This window comes from Stegodyphus dumicola, chromosome 7 (genome assembly GCF_044657685.1).
Source record: "Stegodyphus dumicola isolate Sdum_Otavi_A_Nest chromosome 7, ASM4465768v1".
NCBI classification, from domain to species: Eukaryota; Metazoa; Arthropoda; class Arachnida; order Araneae; family Eresidae; genus Stegodyphus; species Stegodyphus dumicola.
The window spans coordinates 79,834,270-79,858,518 of NC_140774.1; the positions used below are offsets into that span (position 1 = coordinate 79,834,270).

General features: G+C 29.2%; 1 protein-coding gene across 2 annotated transcripts in view; it reads right to left on the reverse strand.

The window, feature by feature from the left end:
* Positions 1–1,329: 1,329 nt before the first annotated feature.
* Positions 1,330–24,249, reverse strand: part of LOC118182188 (uncharacterized) — a 134,379-nt gene continuing 111,459 nt past the window's right edge. The window contains exons 23-27 of one of the 2 annotated variants that reach the window (XM_035351505.2): positions 20,899–21,373; positions 20,306–20,422; positions 15,592–15,635; positions 10,777–10,942; positions 1,330–1,695 (exon numbers count right to left, since the gene is read on the reverse strand). In XM_035351505.2, the coding sequence (XP_035207396.1) occupies positions 1,541–1,695; positions 10,777–10,942; positions 15,592–15,635; positions 20,306–20,422; positions 20,899–21,373 (957 nt within the window). In that variant the 3' untranslated portion in view covers positions 1,330–1,540. Of the gene's footprint in view, positions 1,696–10,776; positions 10,943–15,591; positions 15,636–20,305; positions 20,423–20,898; positions 21,374–24,249 lie in introns of those variants that run through there. The other variant, XM_035351507.2, reaches the window with a different exon arrangement.

Sequence of the window (24,249 nt, forward strand, 5' to 3'; positions counted from 1 at the left end):
AAAATAATGGAAATATTTTGAAATTATATTTAAAAAATAACAAAATAAAACATTTTTATTTTTTGCTGTCATATTAATAAAGTTTCATTTTAGCAACTTTTTATACAATATTCTGTTCTTGATGTGGATATTGTAGACTGAAGATTGATTAGATTTTGATAAGTGGTATGTTTGAGCTCTGTCACAGGCTAGGCAAGCTTTTAGTCAAGTTAGTTTAAATTGTTGAATTTATAGCAATTGTGGAAACAGATTGTGTTTGAACCAGGTCCAGGTGACTCGTAGTGATGAAAAGAATAAATTTAAAGTGATTTTATTTTTGTGCCTCTTTGCTTGGTTTGAAATTGTTGTAGTGATAATTCATTGTGATTGTTATGTAGTATCTTATTTTCATTGAAATTTGAGCTAGCTAAGTTACTTGTACCCACAGCTGGTATTACAGAATATTCAAGATTATGAATTAAATGTCAATATGTATTAATAATTATTTATTGTACATAACTTGGAATACATAAATATTATTAAATCATCCATTAAAAATAAATTGCAAAAATAAATGAACAGCTATGTTCTTGTTTTGAAAGCTTAATTGACAAAACCAAATATTCTCAAAATTAAACTTCTTTAAATAATAGATTAACTGCCAGTAGTATTTTTGGTTCATGTAGATTATTAATTGACGTAGATTTAATTAATAGATTATTAATTGACAAAACCAAATATTCTTCAAATTAAACTTCTTTAAAATGTAGATTAACTGCCAGTAGTATTTTTGGTTGATGTAGATTATTTTTTTGTGCACTTTTTTAAGTGCTGTCATTAATCATGATTTGGGCTTAATCAGATTAAGCCATTAATAGAGAACTGCCCTAGTTTTTTTTGGGGGAGGGGGCATTTTCTTCACATTTCTATTTAAGATATAAATTCACATATTTTATAAAATTGATTGGCAAATTTAAAATTGGAATGGGCATTTTGTTTAGAAATGCGAAAAAGATGAAAAGCAATCCTTTTAAATGGTTGTTTATTGTATAGAGGGATTCCAGTACTTGAAAAGTCAGGATCTTTCAGTAGAATCAACAATGATTTTAATTGTTTGAATTTACATTTTATTTATTTAGCATTTACAAATTACAAATTTTTATTTCCACAATAGTTCTTGACTAACTAAATTTAATAGGAGATAATCTAACCATTTATATTTTCTTTTATATATACACACATATGTTAAATTGCCATAGTCTCAGCTATTTTATAAATCATGCGAGACTTTGAGATTTGCTAAATTAGAATTCTATTTACTAAATTAGAAAAAACTAAATAAATAAAACATTTGAAAAATCTCAATTTAATATTTTAAATCTTTCTCTCTATATATACATCAAATTTACATAAGTATAGTAGATCTGCTCTGTTTTTAATTTTTACAATTATACATTTACATCAAATTTCTAATCAAAATATTTTTACCATTATTACAATCAAAATTTACAAAAGAAGATTTACATCATTGGTCCCGTGGATAAACAGTTCATGAAATAATTTAATCATCTCCCAGCAGTCCTGTTAACGGATCTTCAAAAATATTTACTTGTTTCTTCTCTACTTCTTTTTTAGAAGATATAGGTGCTGTGGTTTTTGGACCAGATGTAGTTTTCCCACTATCTTGCTGATCCATGTTTCCAAAAATATCATCATCTGAAAATGTTAAATTAATAACTGAATACTTTAATCCAAATAAGAAATAAACTATGAAAAATATACCTTAGGAGTACATCTCCTATGCGGGCGGTAGAGATGGTAGAAAATATTCTTAATATATGCAAAAAGAGATTAAATAATTAATTCAATATATCTGACACTCACTATATTAGAAATCTGCATTCCATTTACATCTGTGTAGTGCCAAAAAAGAAAGGTAATGAACTTGTATTTAAACTCAAATACAGACTTTGAAAAAGCTGACATATGATTTAAAGTGGCTGCCAATGAAAGCTCTTGTATGCTCATCAATATATTCTTCATGAATTTGTTTCCCATGACACTGTTAAGTCAACATTACCATTATTATCCTGAAACACAAGAATTATTTACCTGAATTTTATACTCATGTGGGTTTATCCTCTATCTTCACCTGTAGAAAACTCCCCAGTACTTTGTTATCTGCACCACCCCTGAAAAGTATTCATCATGTAACCCAGGTATGCAGATGAATGTGGATTTCTAGTTCTAAATTTGGTAATAAGGTACTCTAATGGGACTGGACTGTGGAGTTTGCTGGCTGATGAAAAGAAAAGTGTTACCTTTCTTCAGAAATATGCTGCCCAGCTGTTGTGAATACAGAAGTTGGCACTCGATGAAATTACTCTCTATAAACAACTGAATTGTATAAATCAAAATTTATGGAATTCTATGATTTTTTTAAGTGAAAACAGATTGCTGTTTACATGGGAAAACAACACGGCATTTGCAATACTAAATTTGTGTAATTCTCTAATACAGTCAAAAGTCGTTAATTCAAAATGATCTATAATCCGGACCTCAAAACTAAAAACTTTCTGCGCATGCACCGCGTTGACACATGCGCATAGGCGTTTACGCGTGCACGTAAGACCTTTTACGACTGCACATATGAGTGTGCGCAAGTGCAGAATACGTTTTTGCGTGCGCGTTTTATGTATAATGGACGTATAAGCTAAAATTATCTAATTATCTATTTCAGTTAATGTTGATGATTGCATTGTTCCTTAATTTTCGAATTGGATCCGGCTTATTATTTTTTGCAGACTGTAAGAGCAATTTTATAAAAGTAAGCTTAAACTTTCGATTATATCAAATAGAATTTCCGATATATATTTGTTAATATGTAAAGGATCTAAGCGAAAGTATGTTTTGAAATCCAAAATCTGTTTATCAATTTCACGCTGCTCGGCGGGGGGAACGCCCTGGCTTATAATTCCTTACCAAATGCAGTATTTCATCTCGATATGCTCCGTCTTTGATATGATTTAAAACAAGTTCCTTGTCATTATAATTCACTTCCGATAGCAAAGAAAAGTGACAGAGGTTATTGAAAACGAAAAAGTTTCGATTGACAAATTAGTCGGTGTTCTTGACACAGCAATTATTGGACTTAAACAGCGGAACTTTGTAACTGAACAAGAAATTATGTCTGTTTAATAGAATTAAAGAGAAAGTATTATCACATGAAACGAAGCAAAACTTAAACAACTTACATTGAAAGAAATGTTTAATAAAGTAAACATAAATATTAAGCTTTTTCTTTTTGCTAATTTTGATACCCTTTAGATCATAATTGTTCTTTATTTCATAAATTACGGTTTCATATTTTTAATTTTAGAATTTCTGCATGCCATCTTATGAGATTTAAACTGATGATCTATAATCCGGAAAAATCGATAATCCGGAATCGCCGAAGTCCCGACGAGTCCGGATTAACGACTTGTGACTGTATATTTTTTAAAGTGCAAACAGATTGCCAAGTACACGGGAAGAACCATAGTGTAAAAAAATGACACAAGGATTTTTCTTCAGGAAGGTAAGTGTTTTGTTATGAACATTTCTTGCTTTTTATGTTTCATTGATTCATAGCACTGTTAACAAATTTTTAATGTGCCATTATTTTCAAAATTGCTGTTGCCTTTCATGTAATAGCTTGGGAAACAAATTAGTGACCAATGACAGAGTTCGTACGGTCCTTAAAAATCCTTAGATTTTTTTAAATCGATTTTTGGTCTTTAAAAGTCTTTAATTTCGGCCAAAATCAGCAGAAGGTCCTAAATTTTAATCTTCTGAAATTTCTGTTTGTTTTTATGACTGTCATTTTGAGTGTGAATTAGCATTTTGAGGAATATTTTTTGGCGATTCCCTGCCGTATATATGGTTATCTTTTGAATGGGTTCATTAGTTATAATTTGTTTCTCTTTCTAATAAAAATGATGGGATACTCGAGTTTTTAAGAATTTCGAAATTCATTTTTTCTAGTAAAGAGCTCATAGACAACTTTTTGCTTTTGGGGATTATTAAACGGTTCTAAATTTGGCGACTTTTCAACATGTTGGCTATTTTAAGATTAGTTTCTATAGAAGCTTTTTAATTTCGAGATCTGAGAATTTTTCGACGATTTTTTTAAAACATCGTAACATTGATAAATTTCATTAAAATAATGGAAATATTTTGAAATTATATTTAAAAAATAACATTAAAATAAAACATTTTTATTTTTTGCTGTCATATTAATAAAGTTTTATTTTAGCAACTTATTATACAATATTTCAAATCTGAAAAATAAACAAAGTATAATGCTATAAATGTCTTGTTTTTAATTTTTTCATAATAAGAGTTTTTCCCATGTAATTGTCTCAGAATATTAAAAATTCTCAGAATGTGCATCAGTTTTTTCTATAAAATTAATTTTATACTTTTTCCCTCTTATTTTTTTCCAAAATATTTCTGGCTTTTTGCTGTTACAGAAATGGTAGGGATAATTTTTCTTTAGGATTTTAGACACTGCAGCTTGGAAAGTTTAGAAGGATTTGAAGGCAAGATTTATAGGCCCACGATTCTAGAAGACTCGAGAAATATGTGACAAAATGAAAAATGTCTCCATGGTATCAACACGTAATGCATGCATTTTATAGAAAGTTTGCAATGAATTTATTAATTTTTGGAGAACATTTGGAAGAACAATGAAAACATAATATTTTAATGTTTTACTTCTGATACTAGAATCTTAACATGTTTGTCTTCTCTTTATTTTCTCTATTTTTCACTAGACAGAAGCATGGAAAATATCAAAAATGCCTCTGATCTTATCACATGGGCAGGCATTATAGAAAGGGATTTTTTTATTAATAAAGAAATTGAAAAGTTACAATTTAAAAGATTAATCTAATATTTCTTAATGCATCATACACATAGCTGGCGCTAGGCATTTTCCCACCTGACACAATCTCTGTGGATCCTAAATTCTGCTGCCTAGTGCTTTCTAAATTCTGCTTCCAACGCTTGCTCTAAATTCTAAAAGTTTTGCCATTTCTAGATTTTGTTGTTCGGTGTGTCACTAAATTCTAGAAATTCTGCCACATCAGCTCTGTAACCGGCCTTTAACCTATTATTACTTTAAATAAATGTAACCTATTATTACTTTAAATATATATACTATATATATTTCATATTGCTTCTGAATGTTCATATTACTAAAGAAATAAAATTAGCCACTTTTTCTGTACATTCGAAATGCTTTAGTATTTTTTAGAATAACAGAAATCCTTAATTAAATCCAAAAATTCTAAAATAAAAAGGAAACATTTGAAGAAAGGAACTGAATTATTGTTTCACATCTGTTGGGGGGTTTTGGACTATTTATTTTTTACCACATCAATTAAACCCTCATAGGTACATTGTGGAGAGGTTGACAACTTAGGAGATAAAGCACGCAGAAACTAGCGAGAGCATTGGTTTGCATATTGAGACAAATCTCTAATTGTTAGAAAAGATGCTTAAAAGAGAAGGAAATCGATATAAACTAGCCAAAATGTCTGGGAAGGCTTCAAATTAAAATGACGGATAAGTATTTTGTTGACTGTTGTTGTTATACAAAACATAAATGTTTTGTAGCTTTTAATGTGTAATTATCTTAATATCGTTTAAGCATCTGTGTCATAAATTACATGTATTTTAAACTGTGAAATTTTATTAGATTTTGATTTTAAAAGGGCCTTTTTAACAAATATTGTTAAAAAATAAAATTTAATAATGGTCATGTAAATCCATAATGACTACCTACCTAATTTAATTATTTATAACCAACTGCTTACCCTTAAAAATTATCTCTACATATTAAAGTGAGTTATTGCCTTTCATTAATACTCACTGTGGTCACAAGATAAAATATAAAAATGTAAAAATTCAAGTAAAACATATTCTATGTATCTACTGAGCCTTAAAATAATACAAAGCAACTTATCACTTCTGGTGCTTTAATGGCTTATTGGAACCTTAAAGTATATTAACTGGGTTACAACCCCTGGAACCGTACACGAAGCTATGACACTAACTGCATCAAACAGAGCCTGACTAACTTTCAACACTTGCCAACCTTGCCTACATCAGGCCTTTCAGGTTTGTTCTAATCTGCAAGTCTCTCTCTAAAGAAGCAGTAGTGGTGACAATATTCATTCTTTTGGTTATGAGTCATGCTGATTATGATCATACTTCTCATTTTAACCTATGCAGTTTGACATATGCTTATTAACTATTTACTAAACCTCTAGACTGACTAAGTATGTGACAAAATGAGACATAAAAAAATCAACATATAGCTAACTGTTATTAAAACATAAATGTCACTTATCTTCTTTCAAATATGACCAACTATTATAAGTGTAAAATATTTAATGCTACTTGATAAATTGCATAAAGTTTATTTTATTCTCAAACTTATTAACAATTATGTTAATTAATTCATGTTTAGTAATAATGTGTACTACTTAGGGATCTATTTTATTTTTAGGATGCTATTACAAAGTGAAATTCAGGCATAGATAATATCTTTCAATTGAATTTATTCAGTTTCCATTTGCTCATAGGTCCTTAATTTTTTTTCATTAATGGTCCTTAAATGTACTTAATTTCCGTGTGCAGAAATGTGTATGAACCCTGAATGATTTTGAGAGGGGTGTAAATAATCAGAAAATTCCAAGTCCCTTTTTATGTCTTAAGTAACAAAAACTTTTATATTCCTCACTTATATCCCTGTAGAATTCATGTGTACATCACACACCGTACTATAATAACTATTCCATTACAATGACCAATGCCAGAAGATCAAATGATAATAATATATTAAATCTATTTTTAGAACAGTTATTGTTCATTTATAACGAATGCTGACTGTTATTAATTAGAATACTTTATGTAGTTCAAAACTTTAGTACAGTAAAACTTCTAAATTTTTTTCATGCTGGATATTAATTAAGAAGATTTAAGATTTTACAAATAAAACATAGTATATATGGAAACATCCTTTTTTACTTTAGATTGACTCTTTAAAAATATTTGCAATTTAATATTAAATTATTTCATAATTTACATTTTAATATATTAATATATAAAATAATTTAATATTCTAGAATTACTTTTAATGAGGCCAAGCTAAAAGCTTTATTTAGGTAATTTAACTGATAGTGGGTACTCAAATTCATTCTTGCTGTTTCTTGAACAGGAAACACATATTTATTTTAATAGAAAGGTATGAGATAATTTACTGAAAGTAGTGCCCTTTGGCAGCTACAGCCTTTTCCCACTTTTTGAGTAACAAATAAATTCCTTGATAAAAACAAAATTCAGGTTCTTTTGAGATGAGCCATTTGACCGGTTTTTGAGAACATTAAAAGATGATCAGAAAGGCCATGCTACATGGACTGAAATAAATGGTAATTGGAATGGGCAATGTCTGTTGAATATGGTGGGTGGGATAAGACATCCTATTTAATTCCCTTCATTCAGTTTGCAACATGTGGTTTGGCATTGTCATGTCTCTGAGCATATTGTGGGCAGTTGTTTTAAATGTGCAATTCAAATTGAGTAATTGAGCCATAGCATTCATCATTCAGAGTTTGTCCAGTGGCAGTAGCTCATGGTACACCATATCAACTTGATCCCACCAAATGTAGAGTGTAATCATCTTGCCATGAATATCCGGTTGTTATGTTAATGCTGATGGTTCATTGTGACATGCCCATGACTTCTTGCACTTTTGACTGTCATAATGAATCCACTTTTCATTGCAAGTTATTATGTGATGCAAAAATGACCCGTTTTGTCTTTAAAGCAACATTTCACAAACGGTTAAGCATTTTGCAGTGTCTTTTTCTGTCAATTCATGTGATACCCATGTCCCAGTTTCTGAATCATTCCCATTGCTTTTAAATGCTTACTAACAGTTGGCATGTTCGCATTTAGTATTTCAGATAACTGTATAAGCATCTGAAAGAAATCTTCTACTAGTATTGTCTTTAACTGTCCATTGTCAAACTTTTTCAGCATTTTGTCCCTCACCTCAAAATCATTGTCTTTGAATCTTCGAAACCAATCTCTGCATGCCGTTTCTAACATAGCATGTTCTCCATACGTTTCCAATAGCAAATGATGACTTTTCCCACAGCAGATCCTTGATATAAAAGCAGAAGAATAATGCTTCCCACAAATGTTTTTTGTAAAAAGTGATGTTTCCAGTGTTAAATATGTCTCGGGTCACTGTCTGCTATGCTGCACTAGTAAAACTTCTGCCTTCTCTTTGTCAACAGTGAGAATTAATTCAGGCTCCCAATAAAACAATACATTTATTCAGTATTACAAATTTGTAAATGTAACTTTAAAAAATGAAATATAAATAAAATATAAATTAAGAAGTAAGAAACAGTCTGGTCTGTGTAAATGAAATAAATTAGATGGAACTAAAAATGCTGTTAAGTAAATATTATTATTAAGAATCATTAGAAAATTTTACCAATACTTAGTTATGTTACAAGTTACCAATACTTAGTTATGTTCAAGGTATATTCTATTATGTTTTGCTAATGTTTACTATTTTCTTCAAAAATAACACAGAAGCATGTAGATTCTTATAACTACTATTTCCTCCTTTTTGCACTCTTTAATTATTTTTTTAAAGTAATACATTTGAATGAGTTAGCACATAAAGCTATAAAAACATATAAATCAATCGAAAATTGATTTCAAATTAAACAATGTGTCAACATGTTTAGAAGTCTCAGTTTCCAAATTTGAGATCACTGTCCATAGAGGGGGGGGACACATAAGAGCCAATATGAATTTTTTAAAGAATAGTTAAATTCTTTACTAATGTGCAATACTTTCACAACATTGTTCAACTACTTTCTACATCAGTTCTCTTTAGTTACAATTAGAGACAGTAACTTAAATGCAGTTAAAATTTTTTATAAAACATAGTTTTCCTGTTCATGAACATACAATAATATTTGATTTTTGTTAAAAGAATACTTATTTAGAATTCTCGAATACTGAGCACTTTTGCTTCAGCAAGTTTAAATTACATAAAAGAATTTTATTTATTATCATTAATCACAATAAATAACGCTTATTTTACATAATTTAAACTCAAGCCAAAAATGCACAATATTTGAGAATTCCAAGTTAGTATTCTACGAATTCAAAATGCTAAGACAGTGCTATTTACAACAGAATGCAACAGGCTGTAAATTTTATTAAAAAAATTTAATGTGAAATAATAAACTTCTCAGTGACAATGATTCACAAATAGGTTCACATTTTATAATGCTTTAATGATAAAATAAATAGAAATTTTAAAAAATCAATAACCTTAAATACAAGTAATTAAAAGAATAAGAAAAGAGTAAAAAGTAATGCTTGCAAAAACCCTTTTAAAATAAAACATAAACCTATTTTTATATCATCCTACATAGGTTTACAAAAAATAATCATGATTTATAAATGAATCCATGCTATCTAGTAATTAATATAAAATATTAAAAAAATGACTGTCATAAAATTATAAACAGATGAATACATTTTTGTAGAAATTCTAATTGGAATTCACAAGCAATCTGCAGTTTTTCATGAAAAAAGTACTATCTCTAGTCATAAAATACCTGGTTATAAGTTGCCAAAAATCCCTACTTTCCAGTTGGTAATTTCCATATGAATGATTAATGAAAATGTTTCATAAAAAATACCACCATGCAGCAAAAGCAAATATGAAAGTAAATTTTATTGCTAGTTTTAAACAATTTAATATTAAGTACGTTAATAAAACAAATATTACAGCAAAAGTAAATTTCATGTTATATCTTCCAGTAAAGAGGTATGATCATTGAATAAATTTAGGCATAATTACTTTGAAAAAAAAATGTTCATAAGCAACTACACTAACATTTTACTCAGTATTATAATAACTGTAATTAGAAGGAACATTATGCATATGCATGAGGATAGTTATTTTCATTAGTTATTAAATATATTGTTTTCTTTCAGCAATATATGCTTACTGGTATTGAAAGCTGAAAGAAAATCAATGATTTTAATAACAAAATCACATCTTATTTTTATAATTTTGATTTCTGGATATAGGGAAACTGATTGCTTCTGAAGTAACTTATACTGATTTTTACCTGCCATTTTATGACACAACTATAGTATTTCTATAGTATATTGACACAACTATAGTATATTGACTAACTGTTTAAAAATTCCGGAATTTTAGAAAACCTCCACTCCAGAAAACTATAATTCATTAAAATTTATATTATTTATTAATTATGAAATAATACATGAACATTGCATTTTCAAATTATAATAAATTAATTAGTTCACAAATAAGATTATATATTTTTAATTTTCATAGATACACAGTGTTCACTTCCATGCCTATCGAATTAATCTCCACTTTTCATTGCCCTGCGTTGGCAATGTGCTTTTGAGTTTTGTCGTTCATAGAATTCAGTCGCAAAAACGTAGCTGACCTATAACTGTTACAATTCTTATTTGAAAGCTTATCTGTATTGCTGAATTATTACTTACATGTGAATGTTTTATTATTATATGTTTACAGTTTGATTTGTATAAACTGGATGTAGTTGAATTTATTAAAGTTATTTCAAAACGTAACTTCTCACTCCGGCGCCATTTGATTAACGGCCATTGAACACACAGTAAAAATTAAATATTTTTACGTATATAAAATGTATCAAATACCTTCTTCATCACATAATAATGTGGGAAACATTTCATATTTTTCTTTTTGTATATCAGCAAATATATCAGAATCGTCTGCAAATATATCATCAGGATCTTCATCTTTTTCTACCTTTGGTAAAACAGTTGTTTTAACTGCACTAAAAAGATCATCACCATCATCATCCTATTTAAAAAATACTTTAATTGATTATTTCATTCAAGTATAAATCAAAAGTATCAAATAAGACTGACTGTAATTAACAATCCTCTTCTGAGTATGTAATAGATTATGATTTAATTTTAAGCATATTAGTCACCGCCTTCAGTATTTATTTTAGGGATATTAATTGCAACACTTAGTATAAATAAACTAAAAATAAATAAATGTCAAACTGAATCTACATTCTTAAAACTATATTAACTTGCATAGTTCTATGGAAACTTTCAAAGGTATATTTTATTTTTTAATTAATACCACCAGATGGGTATTACCTAACAAACATGCTCGTGCTTATTATTTGCTTGTGAATAAAAGTACAAGACCATAAAAATATTTCACTTCATGAGGGAAATCATTTTTATTTAGTACTGAATGAATTTTTATTTAGTATTTTTTTATATAAAATATTGATATAAAATTAAATGAATTCTGAGAATATACTTTTTGTGCCCTTACAGCATTACTGCAACTAAGAAAAACCCTTCTAATGCCATATATTATATACTTTAAAATAAAGTTACTGGTATTTTTTTAAAAATTTTGTTTACTTACTGATCAGGAGAATTGTCTTGTACTCTTGAAATTAAGATTTAAAATTTTAAAAATAATTTAGAACATACTATAAATTTTGGATTAATGATGTTCTTCCAAATTTTAAAAAGTATGAAACTAATGTTTTATCGTTATATTGGGCCATCTGAAAGTTCTGCACTTTTCAAATTGAAGCATGTTTTCTTCTAATTAATTTATTACTGCTGATAAGCAAAGACCTTGATCGATGTAGTTGTTTAAATATATTCTGATAATGGAGAATGATTAGCATGTGCTGTGGCATAATTGTTTTTTCAGTGTAGGACTAAGAATGAAGAGCTGAAAAGTTCCTTTTCGCCAAAAGCTCCTTCATTTAACAAAAAGGGAAAACGCTACCCAGACAGCTCGTAAGTTTTATCTATATGTGGACATAGAGTTGTTTCTGATGACATTAACAAATCAAAGGTGGTTTCAGTGCAGAAATTTTAGCCTTTAAGATGATGGCCACCATGAACAACCATTGTCTGTAAATGAGGACTAGCTGGAAATCTACATTATACAGGCAAATTAAACATTCCAAAAATTACAGTAAATATACTTTTTGGAAACATTATTTGAAAAAGATAATGTATGTAAACTGCTATGATGAATGAATGGCACATACTTTACTAGGAGGAAGAAGAAGCTTCCCCCCTTTTTTTATACAGTAATGCTACAAGAAAAAAATCATGATTCTTTTAGTAATATCAAAAGGGGGCTGCATTAAAAAATAGTGCTTTGTATATGGAGGAACTACAAAAATATATTACGCAGTATACAAAGGTATGTCATGAATTATTGCCCCCAAATCAGACAAATTTGAAAAACTACTGCTCCCAAATGGCAGTTTTAAATGCAGAAATCAAAGCAAAGTGTCCAGAACTGACCAAACATAGAGGCGTAGTCTTCCTTGACAACAATGCTCAGCCACACATCTTGAAGAATATTTATTTTACAAAACTTATTTGGCATAGCTGTGATATTTGTGCCTCACCATTCGCATATTCATCAGGCATTACCCCCTTGAATTTTCTTCTCTTTGGTTCACTTCTTTGGAGACTAAAACAACATATCAATAACTTCTTTATGAATAAACCTAATGACTTCTTTAAAAAAGGAATTTTCCAACTGCCAGAGAGCTGCAAGAATAACAGAACAAAATTGCGCTTATGTGATTCAATGAAATTTTCTTATGTTTTTGTACTGCTTCATTTGTATTTAACATAAAAAAATACAGAACTTTCCAAGAATACTCCATAAATACCTAGTAATATTTTTTTTCACTTTAATTAAGGTATCGGAGTACTGAGTTTTCTATATATTTATAAATTTTCAGGATGCTGCAAATTTTTGTTTCAGCTTAATGGCAACCAATTATAAACATTTTTAATTTTCTCAAAAAACTATTTTTAAATTTAAGAAATTAACTTAAAACTCATATAACTCATACAGAATTTTATACTATAAACATTTTCTGAACATTTTATATGAATTCTAATTAATGTCCTTAATATTATTCTGCATTTATTTCTAATTCAATTTACGCGCTATGCTTCAGTTCAAAATCTTACATATTTTAATAAAAAATCTTTCATAATCTAATATGCAAATTTCAAATAATGTTTTTAAAACATGTTATTATCAAAAACAACAAAATAAATATTTAATCACTTACCTTCTGAGAATCTAGAAGTAATTATATGTACACACACACACATATACATAACATATTCTCCCATTTAACAATCCTTTTTACTCTTAATTATGCTATCGATATAAAATGATATGATAGATTTATCAATGTACCATAAATGAAACTAGCCCAAAATATGAATACTGTAATAATTTAAGAATACAACAGCAGTTTCAAGTTTAAAATATCTATTAAAAAATTCTTTGAACAAACACTAGTAAATAATAAACTATAATTATTATTAGCACTTTTATACACCCCTCCCCCTAATGGCTAAAGAATACAGGCTTTCAGCCATGCATACAGAAATAAGACATCTTACAGGTAACTAAATAATAAATGCACTACCCTCAGTAAAATAAATTTCATAGCAATAGCTGACTATGCATTTTAATTATAAATTATTAAGTAAAAAAAAAAAGAAAAAAGAAAAAGTTTCAGATTTTAAATTACGTCCAAAGGAGCTTTTATTTAACATTTTGTGTGTTACCTTATTTTATTAAATATCATGTTCTTTGCACTTAAACCATAAAATTCAGTTCAACAGCAATGTTGCAAAATAATTTTAAAATGAGCATATCTTTAGAATTTCCAATATACAGTTTCGCATGCTGGAGACAAAAAGGTCTCCCTATAGAATGCTGCCATTGCTCGCTTTTAAATTGTTGAGTTTGTTAATCAAAGTCATTGTGATTTTGTTGGAAATGAACTAGCCGATAAAGTAGCTAAAGATGCTTCGCAACTATTCATGTCTGGCCCAGAACCATTTTACCCAGTTTCATATCAAACTGTTAAAAAAGAAGTAAGAAGCAGGTCTGTGAATGATATATTGAAGCTATAATGATGACCTATGGTCTAAACTACCAGACTGTGCTCACTCTAAATTGGTGCTCGGTACACTTAACTTATCAAGTAAACTCATACACCTCAGTAGAAATAATTTACGCCAGGTAATTCAAATTGTTACCGGACGTGCTTATCTGGCCAAGCATCTCCACAAATGTGGTCTTGTCGAATCTCCTCTCTGCCCAGCTTGTGGAGAAGAGGAAACAACTATTCACTTCCTGGGACAATGTCCGGTATTTTCTGTCCATGGAAACAAATTCCTTGGGTTTCCCTACATCAGCTTCGATCAAGCCCTACTATACAAAGGGCTGTCTGGCATAATGGGGTTCCTAGTGTATACTAAACACCTACAGGTAAGGTGAACTTGAAACCACAAGAAACAAGCAATAAGATGCCCTGTGAGTCCCCCTTTTTTGGGGGGGGGACTAAAAGGAACTATGCAGGGAATTCCCTCTCACAGCTGTGTTTTGGAATATAAATATAGATATCAAATCTATATACACCACCTGACGACTTGGCTTGAGGAAGTACCTCTGCTCTCCTTATTTATTTTTCAGACTCACCATCGCACCTTTGCTTGGTTAAGAGTTTGCGTTTGGTGGTTTGGAAGGGATTGAATCGGCTCTTCATCCAGTTGGGATGTCTTTACGTTTTAACCGAGCCCCTGAATTTAGAGATGGGATCTTTTACTAATACTATATATTTTGTGGCAATTTGGGATCTTATCTACTTATTTACTATTTACCTTGCAAGGGAATAACCATTTAAAATCTTTGTTTTAAATGTTCAAATGGCGGTAGAGCAATGGGCAACATTGCCTAAGCTCTTTTCCTTCTTTTTTTAAGAAGGAAGCGCCACCATTGTTATGTTATGTTAAGTTGTTAATAAAAAAATTTTTAACGATTTATAAAATAAGAAATCGATAATAAAACAAATTTCAAATTTGGGCGTTCAGATGCCCATATTCGCAGTAGGATTAAGTCATTCAAAATTGGATAGCTCTAGATACCATTGTTTTATCACAATGCGAGAACACATACATACATTTATGCAGATTCTTCATTATTTAATTTCTTCAAATATAATACAAGGCAAGAGTATTGGGCGGCAATGATTTGAAAAATGATACAGCATTTTAAAGTTTTCATTGCAAAATCGCAAAGCGAAAACAATAGTTCTTCAGGGACAAAGCCCCTTTGGACTAATAATGGATTATGTAAAATACAAAAGTATCATACCATAAACATTTTATGATGGCATATTTTAATGCAATACTTTTAAACTTTTTAAAATTTTATACAACAAAAACCATTAAATGGTTTTTATTGCTTACATATAATACCACTACTTAAAATTACAGGAAACAAAACTAACATTCATTAAAAAAAAGCATCTCAATAATTTCAGTTTTCTGAATTTTTTTCATTTAATAAAGTTCTTATAAAATTACTAGACAGACACATATATTCATTCATCTATGAAATTAAAACAAAAAAAAAATTACCAAATCTGAAACTGAATCCTTGTGTGATATGCTAGATCGGAAGTCTGGGGGAAAAAAAATCATGATTTTAAACATTTAGCATGAGAAATCAGAATTTTAAATATTTTTAAAATCATATTTTAGTCATCTATCTCCTTAAATTCTAAATTACTGGTTTACTTATTAAAAGGAAAAGGAGCATATTAAAGATAAGATCTCCCCCTCAATATTTTCTTTTCACTGTAAGCTACAAGTCTCATTTTAAAAAGATGTTTTTTACAAGTTTATAGCATTTGTTCAGAATGCTGCTGCAAGCTAGAAGCTCATGGTTGTTTCTTTAAATAATGATGAACACAAAGAATTGACAATTAACTGCACACAGAAAAATAAATAACTATAAATAACTTAAAGAGCAAAGGCAAATCTTCCATAGCACATCAGAAATATCATAAATTACTGATATTGCTCACAGAGTAAACTATTAAAACGCTATTTAGCTAACATTTTTAAAAGCAGTCTCTCTGAAGCACTCAACTAACTAACAACTGACATATAACCCAGATCTGGGAGTCACATTAATATGGTGCTACATGGGTATTTGGAAGCTTCAAGGGCAATTGCTCTTTCAGGAGCTTCACAGAAAAGTTTTCCCGAAAGTTCCAGTAAGTTACCAAGTTGGTATGAAATCCCCATGTGTCACCCATTTCATGACAAAAATTGTTGCCAAAACCTGAAAGGAGGTTTTGCCGTTATCTCATGTTGCAGTTGAATTATAACAATTTAAACTTCGTTGCATTCAGACTCAAAAGATATACAATTCTATTCAAGCTATTAAACGCTTATGCATGAAACGTATAACAAAACGCATAAAATAAACCATGAAATTATTACCCTAAAAGCCAAAAGTAAGTAAATAAAAAATAATATATAATAAAGGATTTAAAAATAAAGACATTTTTAATAATATTCTCCTCTATAATTTCAGTTCACATAAATTCCATAATTTCTTTCATCTTAGAGCAGTTTAACTTTTCAGTACTATTGTTTCATCTCCTTACATCAAGTGTAGCGTGTACATGAGCCAGTTTGCCTTAAAAGTCCTCCACAAAGGTATCCCTCCCCTTACAGAGATAGACCTCATGTGTTTGCTATAATTAAATAAACCAACCTTACGTCAAGAGAAATCAATAAATTCTACCAATTTCTACAAATTGAAATTGTCTACAAATTTAAATTTATTTTTCATAATTATTTTGTTCTAAATTCTGACTATTTTCCATTCTAAAATTTGCATATTGCAATAGTTACTTTATGTTCATCTACAGAAAAATTTACATTTTAGTTAAAAATGATTAAGATGCATTTAAGTATATTAAAAAAATTGTACTCAATAAGCAGAAAAGAAAAACATACTGTCTATTTATCATTTTAGCCTAGTATTTATGTGTACTATTTTTGAGGTTAAATCACTTTAAAAAAAACTTTTCCATTATGTATTTCTTATGTTAATAACATTTTCACACTTTATGATGCTAATAAAGAGAGTTTAATGAATATTTCCCTTTAATGAACTCCCTTGATCCCAGCATTCAGCTTGCACTTCAAATTAAATCAACTCCTTTTTTACGATTTTCCAAATATCCATAATAAATCTGATTTTAGCATTGTTAAAATGAAACGTATAATAACATATATCCTCCTTCCCTATGCCAAATCTTACCTTTCAGAAAAAAAAAAAGGGGGGGGATTAAATTTTATTTATTGTGCTTTCAAGGTTTGTTCCTCACAATCTTACTCAGAAATTAAATTATTTGAAATTTTTTGCAACTGAGAGCTTTTTCTCTTTCTGTTTTTGTTAAAGCCTACTAAAAACTTTTCTTTCCATCATAATAATGTCCTATAATTAAAAATTAATCACAATAATTTTGTAATCCCATTTTTTCCAACAAAACTGCTCAAATATTCCGCAAATTCAACTTTCAAATAATAACTAATAAAAATTGCTGCTCAGTTCTTAAAAATTCCAGTTTTACATTTTAACTCTTTTTGAATCTTATGCCAATCACAATGTTACAATTTTTAAGAACATGAATTCTATGTTCGAAAAAGAACCTAGATCTTGACTTTAATTCTGTTAAAATTATTCAAAGAATTTCTTCACATGGTGATTAGATTTCTTAAAGCCTTTCATATTTTCAAAAATCTACCTACTAGTTCATTAATCTATGACATTAATTTCCTCAGTTTTCAAAATTCGATGTTTTTAATCTTTTTGTTTTTATTTCTACTTTTTCCATTCAAGATACTTTATTTAATTTTTAATCCTTGCTACTCATTTGCTATTCAAGTCATTTAATTTTAACTAAAAAAATCAATGTATTTTTTAACGTGATTAGCATAACCTATGCATTTTTACAAATAAATGAACACATATGGACACACCAGTGATGAAATATAAAATTGGACAAAAAACAACCTTAGAACTGATTTAAATTACACAGATTAGCTAGTAAAATGTGAAAGATATCAAAACTCATACATATAGTTTATAATTTCCACTTTCAAAAATTCTATATGGTACTTCTGAGTTAAAGTGTCCACCATGCTAAATCATTAAAATTGGCAAACTTAATTACCCAATATGTAACATGCAAATTTCATTACCAAAAGCCTAACTTCTGATTAATCCTATTTTATGATTTAATGTTTTGAAAAAAGTTAATACAATATTTTCTGTTAAAAATAAAGAAATAAAACAATACTGATTTTTAAATGGTGATAATGTTTTATATGATCACTGGACTTAATATGAGATCAAATTAACACTTTTGAAACTAAGATCAGAACTTCCATTAAAGTAAATAAAGGTAAAATACACAAAATTTAACAACAGTTTTTACTTGATATCAAGCATGTCATTAAAAGATCTTATTTAGAATTCCAACAAAAAGGTTATTAAAGATTGCATTAATGCTAAGGCAAACATATTTCATTATTTTAGCAGAGGTTTATTATACAAAATTTAATTCTGAGAAAATGATTTTACACTGAAATCATACACAAAAATTTTCAATTATATTTCATGGCATTACAATTTATTTACATCTTTCAGTTTAAAATGATATGCAAAAACTAAATTTAATTAGTTGAAACCCAATAGATTCTTGCACACAAGGTATGCCCATAAAGTAACTGGAGAAATTAAAAGACCAAATGATAAAATAACAAAATAAGAGATATAATATATATTTAGAAACAGTAACATCTCAACTCTTTTTAAAGCCAGTTCAAAGTGGTTATTTTGCCCGTAGCATGATCAAAATGACCATTTTCATTGTATAATAATATTTGCTTTGAGAAGGAATAATGTCTTAACATTAAATTTTGTTATAAATTAGGTAAATGTGCTACTGAAACATTAGAGATGCGTCAAACAATATATTGTGATGCATTATGATCAAGAACACAAGTGTATAAATGCTACAACCAATTTAAATGTGAGTGCAATAACATTGAAGACAAACCAAAGATAGGACACCCTTCAACTTCAAAGAATGTGGAAAATGTGAAGAAAATTCGTTCTTTGGTAAAAGCTGATAGACGTGTAACAACTCAGCAACTTTCAGACATACATGGGATAAGCAAAGAAAGTTGTAAGTTAATTTTAATTGAAAATCTGAAAATTGGGAAGTCTGCCCATGATTTTCTGCCATGGATTTTGACAGAACAACAAAAAGAAGGTAGAAAACTTGCTGTGAATATGTGCTAACTACTTTGAGATAGGACAACAATTTCTTAAAATGTATCATAGCAGCAGATGGGACCTGGTGTCTACAATATGACCTAGAAACAAAAATACAAAGTGCGCAGTAGACAGAATCAACTTCTCCCACATAAAAAATGCATCAATGACAAAATCAAACATTAAGGTAATGCTTATTGCATTTTTTATTAACAAAGGACTTATTCACCATGAATTTGTCCCTCAAAAATCAATCAATTATTCAATATTTTTACAAGGAGGCGTTTTTCTGATTAACAAACAGGATAGGTGAGTGAGGAAGGAACTTTTCGATTTTGGGCAATGGTTTCTTTCACATGATAATGCTAGGCCCCATACAGTACTGTTCGTATAACAATATCTTGCTTAGCACTTAACTGCAGTGATCAGCCACCATATTCTCTCAACGTATCGCCAGCTGATTTTTTTCCTTTTTCTGAAACTTAAGATGGCCATAAAAGGACAAATATTTGTAAATATGTCAGATATTTGAAGAAATGTTATGCATATTTTGCGAACGGTTTATTCCAACACCTATAAACCATGTTTCGATGACCTGAAGAAATGCTTGAAAATTGTATAGATTCCTCTGGTGGTTATTTTGAAAAACATAAATTTATTTTAAGGTTAATAATCTTTTTCTTATTTATAAGAAATTGTCTGCTTACTTTTTGTGTGCATCTTGTATATTATGATGATCTAAAATACTGATTTTCAACTGTGATGGATAATTAGTTACATGCATGCTTCCCTGGGGAAGAAGATAAATTGAAGTGTTCATAGAAAAAATGACAAATTATTTTGGATCCTGAAAATTCATTGCTTCCCTTAAAATGTTTTTAATTAATAAGCATATTTCTATTTTCAGATAAGTTATTAAAAATACTTCACAATTTCATTTACTTACAAGTAAATTTTGTATTTAAAGTAAGTTATTTTTACAGTTTGACTTACTTTTAAATGACGGTTCAGCAAAAAAATCATCATTATCGGTTGATTCTACATTTAAGACATTTATCTCGTCATCATCTTTCTTCTTAGACGGAACGCCAGAATCAAAACTATCTTTAACTGGAAACAGAAAAGAAGCACTTTCCTCTTAATATTAAACAATATCATTTAAAGGACTTATTTAAAAATTCCAAAGGTTATTAAAGATTACATTAATGTTAAGACAAACCAATTCCATTATTATTTTATGATAGGTTTATCATACAACACTTCAAAAATTAATTCTTAGAAAATAATTATATGTTGAAATCATAAAAATTTTCAACCTGTATTTTAAGATATCACAATTTACTCATTTTCATCTTTTAGTTATAACGTTTTTAAACACTGATTTTCAATTTAGATAGATAATTTGTGTGTGCTCTCTCAGTAAAGACAGAAATATTTGTGATAAAAATTATGTAAATTACTTTGTATCTCTAAAATTTATTGGCTACCTTAAGAATTTTGAAATCAATACGCATATTTCCATTTCTCAATAAATAAGTAAAATACACTTGACAATTAAAATTTTGTATTAAAGTAAAAAGACTTACTTTTAAATGATGGCCCAGCAAAAAAATCTTCATCTTCTGATTCTAGATTTAAGACATTTGACTCGTTTTCTTTCGTCTTAGAAGCAAAGCTAGAATCAAAACTATCTCTTACTGGAGATAGAAAAGAAAAGTCATCTTTTTCTGTTTGATCTCTCTTTGATGTTTCAACAATATTATCTACTTTATCTGGTGAGTGCCTTTTGCCAATCTTTGTAGTAGCAACTTCATTTATTAGCTGGGACATAAGGTTCATCTTTTTCTTTTCTTGAATCTTGTAACTTATGGGTGAAGTTCTTTCAGAGGATGATGTTTTATCTTTACTGTCAGAAAATAGGTCATCTTTTGAAGACTTTATATCCTCAGAATCAGTTAAAGTAGAGTTTGTATTAATATTTTCTTTGTCACTACTCTCCAGTGCTGCTAAACGCCCTTTTTTTGTTGGCTTCCTTCGCTTTGCAGTAATTTTAGCTCTGTCCTATAACAAAGTTTAAAAAAATTATAAAAAATATATGTACACATTCTCTCTGAATAAAACAAAATATATTCCATCCCCCTCCCCCAAGAAAGAAACTACATATCATATAATGGGTAATGTCATTCTTTAATCACTTATGGCAAAGCAAGCAAGGATTACCAATTTAGTGAAAGGGTAACCTTCATGAAAGGTTTCCTGTGAGAATCTGGTTCATATTAATGGTACACATAGGAAAAACCACAAAACTGCTCAACAACAGCTGTTAACCCTTTGCAGCGCACTATACGTTAACATCGGAATTTCAACAAAAATAGTTGTATGCAGTCTATTCATTCCTAAAGGAGTATACAGGTAAAATTTTGTAAAAATTGCACTTACCATTTTATTATGTGGGTGTTCCATGAGGTGAAGCACTGCGCCGCCAAAGCTTTTAAAAGTGAGACTAAGCGAGCATTGCAGTGAAGCACAAAAATGAGTAGAAGCGTTCGTATAAGAATGAAAAAACCCTGTATTATGGCTGTTACATGGTTTCCTGGATATACACAATATTCTTGAATATATACGGATAAATGAGATATATACACAAGTTCTATATACAAAAATATTTACAAATTTTCCTATTTCTTAGCTTCGTGAAATTGTTCAAAGCAAGTCACACCTTTTTGATGGAAGCACAAACCAACTAAGATTAAAATAATTAACTACGATTAATATTAACAATAAAGAAAAATAAGCCTATAATATATACATACACGAAAAATATCTACACAATTATTGAAAATAAACGGGAATGAAACTAAAAAGCAACAGCAAAAAATTCGCGCAGGTCTAAGTAAAGATGAGTCAAGCTACTAATACAATTCCTGCCTAAAAACTACTCCCAAAAAATTCGAGATGCCAATATTAAGGCTTTCATATAAAACACAGCTCACCCCTCAATACTGCTTTGTTTGAATTCATCCCCCCCCAAACGTAAACAACGGATGTTCTCTCGTAAGCACAGATGTTCTGATTCGTAACAGCATGAGATCGCTAAAGGCGCATTGTTCTCCCTAATGGAACACCCGGTTTTATTCAATGATTCTGTGCATGGTTTTTGTATGAAAGATTTCAAAAAATATAGAACAAATAATTTGGAGTACAGCCAGCAAAATTATGCCTAATTTTTTTTCGAAATAAAATTTTTTATATCATTAAAAAAATAGAGAAAATTACTTGAAAAAAGTGGATTTTAATAACATATAATAAATGAAAATTCTGTGTCTTCTTGTGATATGCTGCTATCTACTGTTTAAAAAGAAAAGTTCAAAGTATATTATAAAGGCATTTTTATCTATTTACAGTTGAATTTAAAGGTTTCAGAAGGGATTCAATTTGGGTGTTCCATGTAGTGGAACACTGAGCCACAAAGGGTTAAATGCATTACAGTCTGCAAGATTCCAGATAGTTATAACAGGCATCCAACATCTTACTGAGTCACTTCCATGCTATCTGACTGTAATCTGTGCTGTTACAGTTATTCTGGAAATTTTTTATTAATATCCAGAATCACATAAGATCAGAGATCTTATCGTGTGTAATTAATACCTTGCTTGATATACAGTGATAAGCCAAAATATTATGACAATATCTTAATATCAAGTTGCTCAATTTTTGGATTTTAAAATTTACTTATTAAGTAAATAAGAACGCTTAGAAGCATTCTTATTTACTTATTTTAAAGCATTTAATTTAAGTAATATTTTAATTCTTTGAAATGTTGGTATGATAGTTTTTAATTCGATATTCAATTTACGTAATATTTTAATCCAATTAAATGTTGGCGCAATGTTTTTATGGCGGTATTTTTATTCTATTTCTGTGCTATATGAAAGTAATACTTTAACCTTTCTTTAGTATTTTATACTTGTAAATGTATTTATTTACATTTGCTTGCCATCTTAAAAAACAACGTTTCCAACAAAAAAATTAATCTATTATTTTTAACGATATTTATTTTTTTAAAGTTTCGAATACTTTACTATGCGGAAAATAACGTAAAAACGGCGTATTTCAAGATGGCCGACGATTGTAAAAACTGCACCAACAATTGCACCAAAGTAAATCGCCAAAAATCCGTGCAACCGTCTACCAAAGTAGTACCGTTTTTCAAGTTGAGGCTCAGTTTAAGATATATGGAATTGCTTCGGAAGAAATGAAATTTAACTACTTAGTATAACAGTTAGAACCCAAATATGTTGAGAACATATGGGATATCGTAACTAATTCCGCTACTAAATATCCAGAATACAAAACAAGGCTTCTGGATTTATTTAAGGAAAGCGAAAGTACTAGAATTAAAAATTTTCTTACAGGAATCGATTTAAGCAACTTGAAAACCAGTCAATTATTACAAAAATTAAAATTTGTTGCAACATCAGATGTGTCCAAAAATTTAAATAAAATGTTATGGTTAGAGAAATCGCTGGATTGTATGTGTAATATAATACTTGTTAGTGATGAAGAATTACGATTTAGTGATGAAGAATTACAAGTTGGCGATCATGGCTATAATTTCAGATATGATGCATTCTAAAGAGATTTGTGGTGTATCAACAGCTAGTAATTGCTCAACTACAGAACTGTTAATGAAAATTCAATCACCAGAACAACAAAATTGAATAATCTTTTTGTTCAAAATCGTAAAAACAACCTTGTACTTAGCGTAAATATATTGAAACACTCAATCGATTTCGAGGGCAGCTAAAGGTCCCTCCTCACCAGGAGAAAGAAATACCTAGAAAGAAAAAAAATAAAGGGGAAGGAGTCTCAGAAACACGTGGTCCTTATCGGTACTGCACGTGGTTAAAACCGGATTTTTAATCAGAGTTACACTG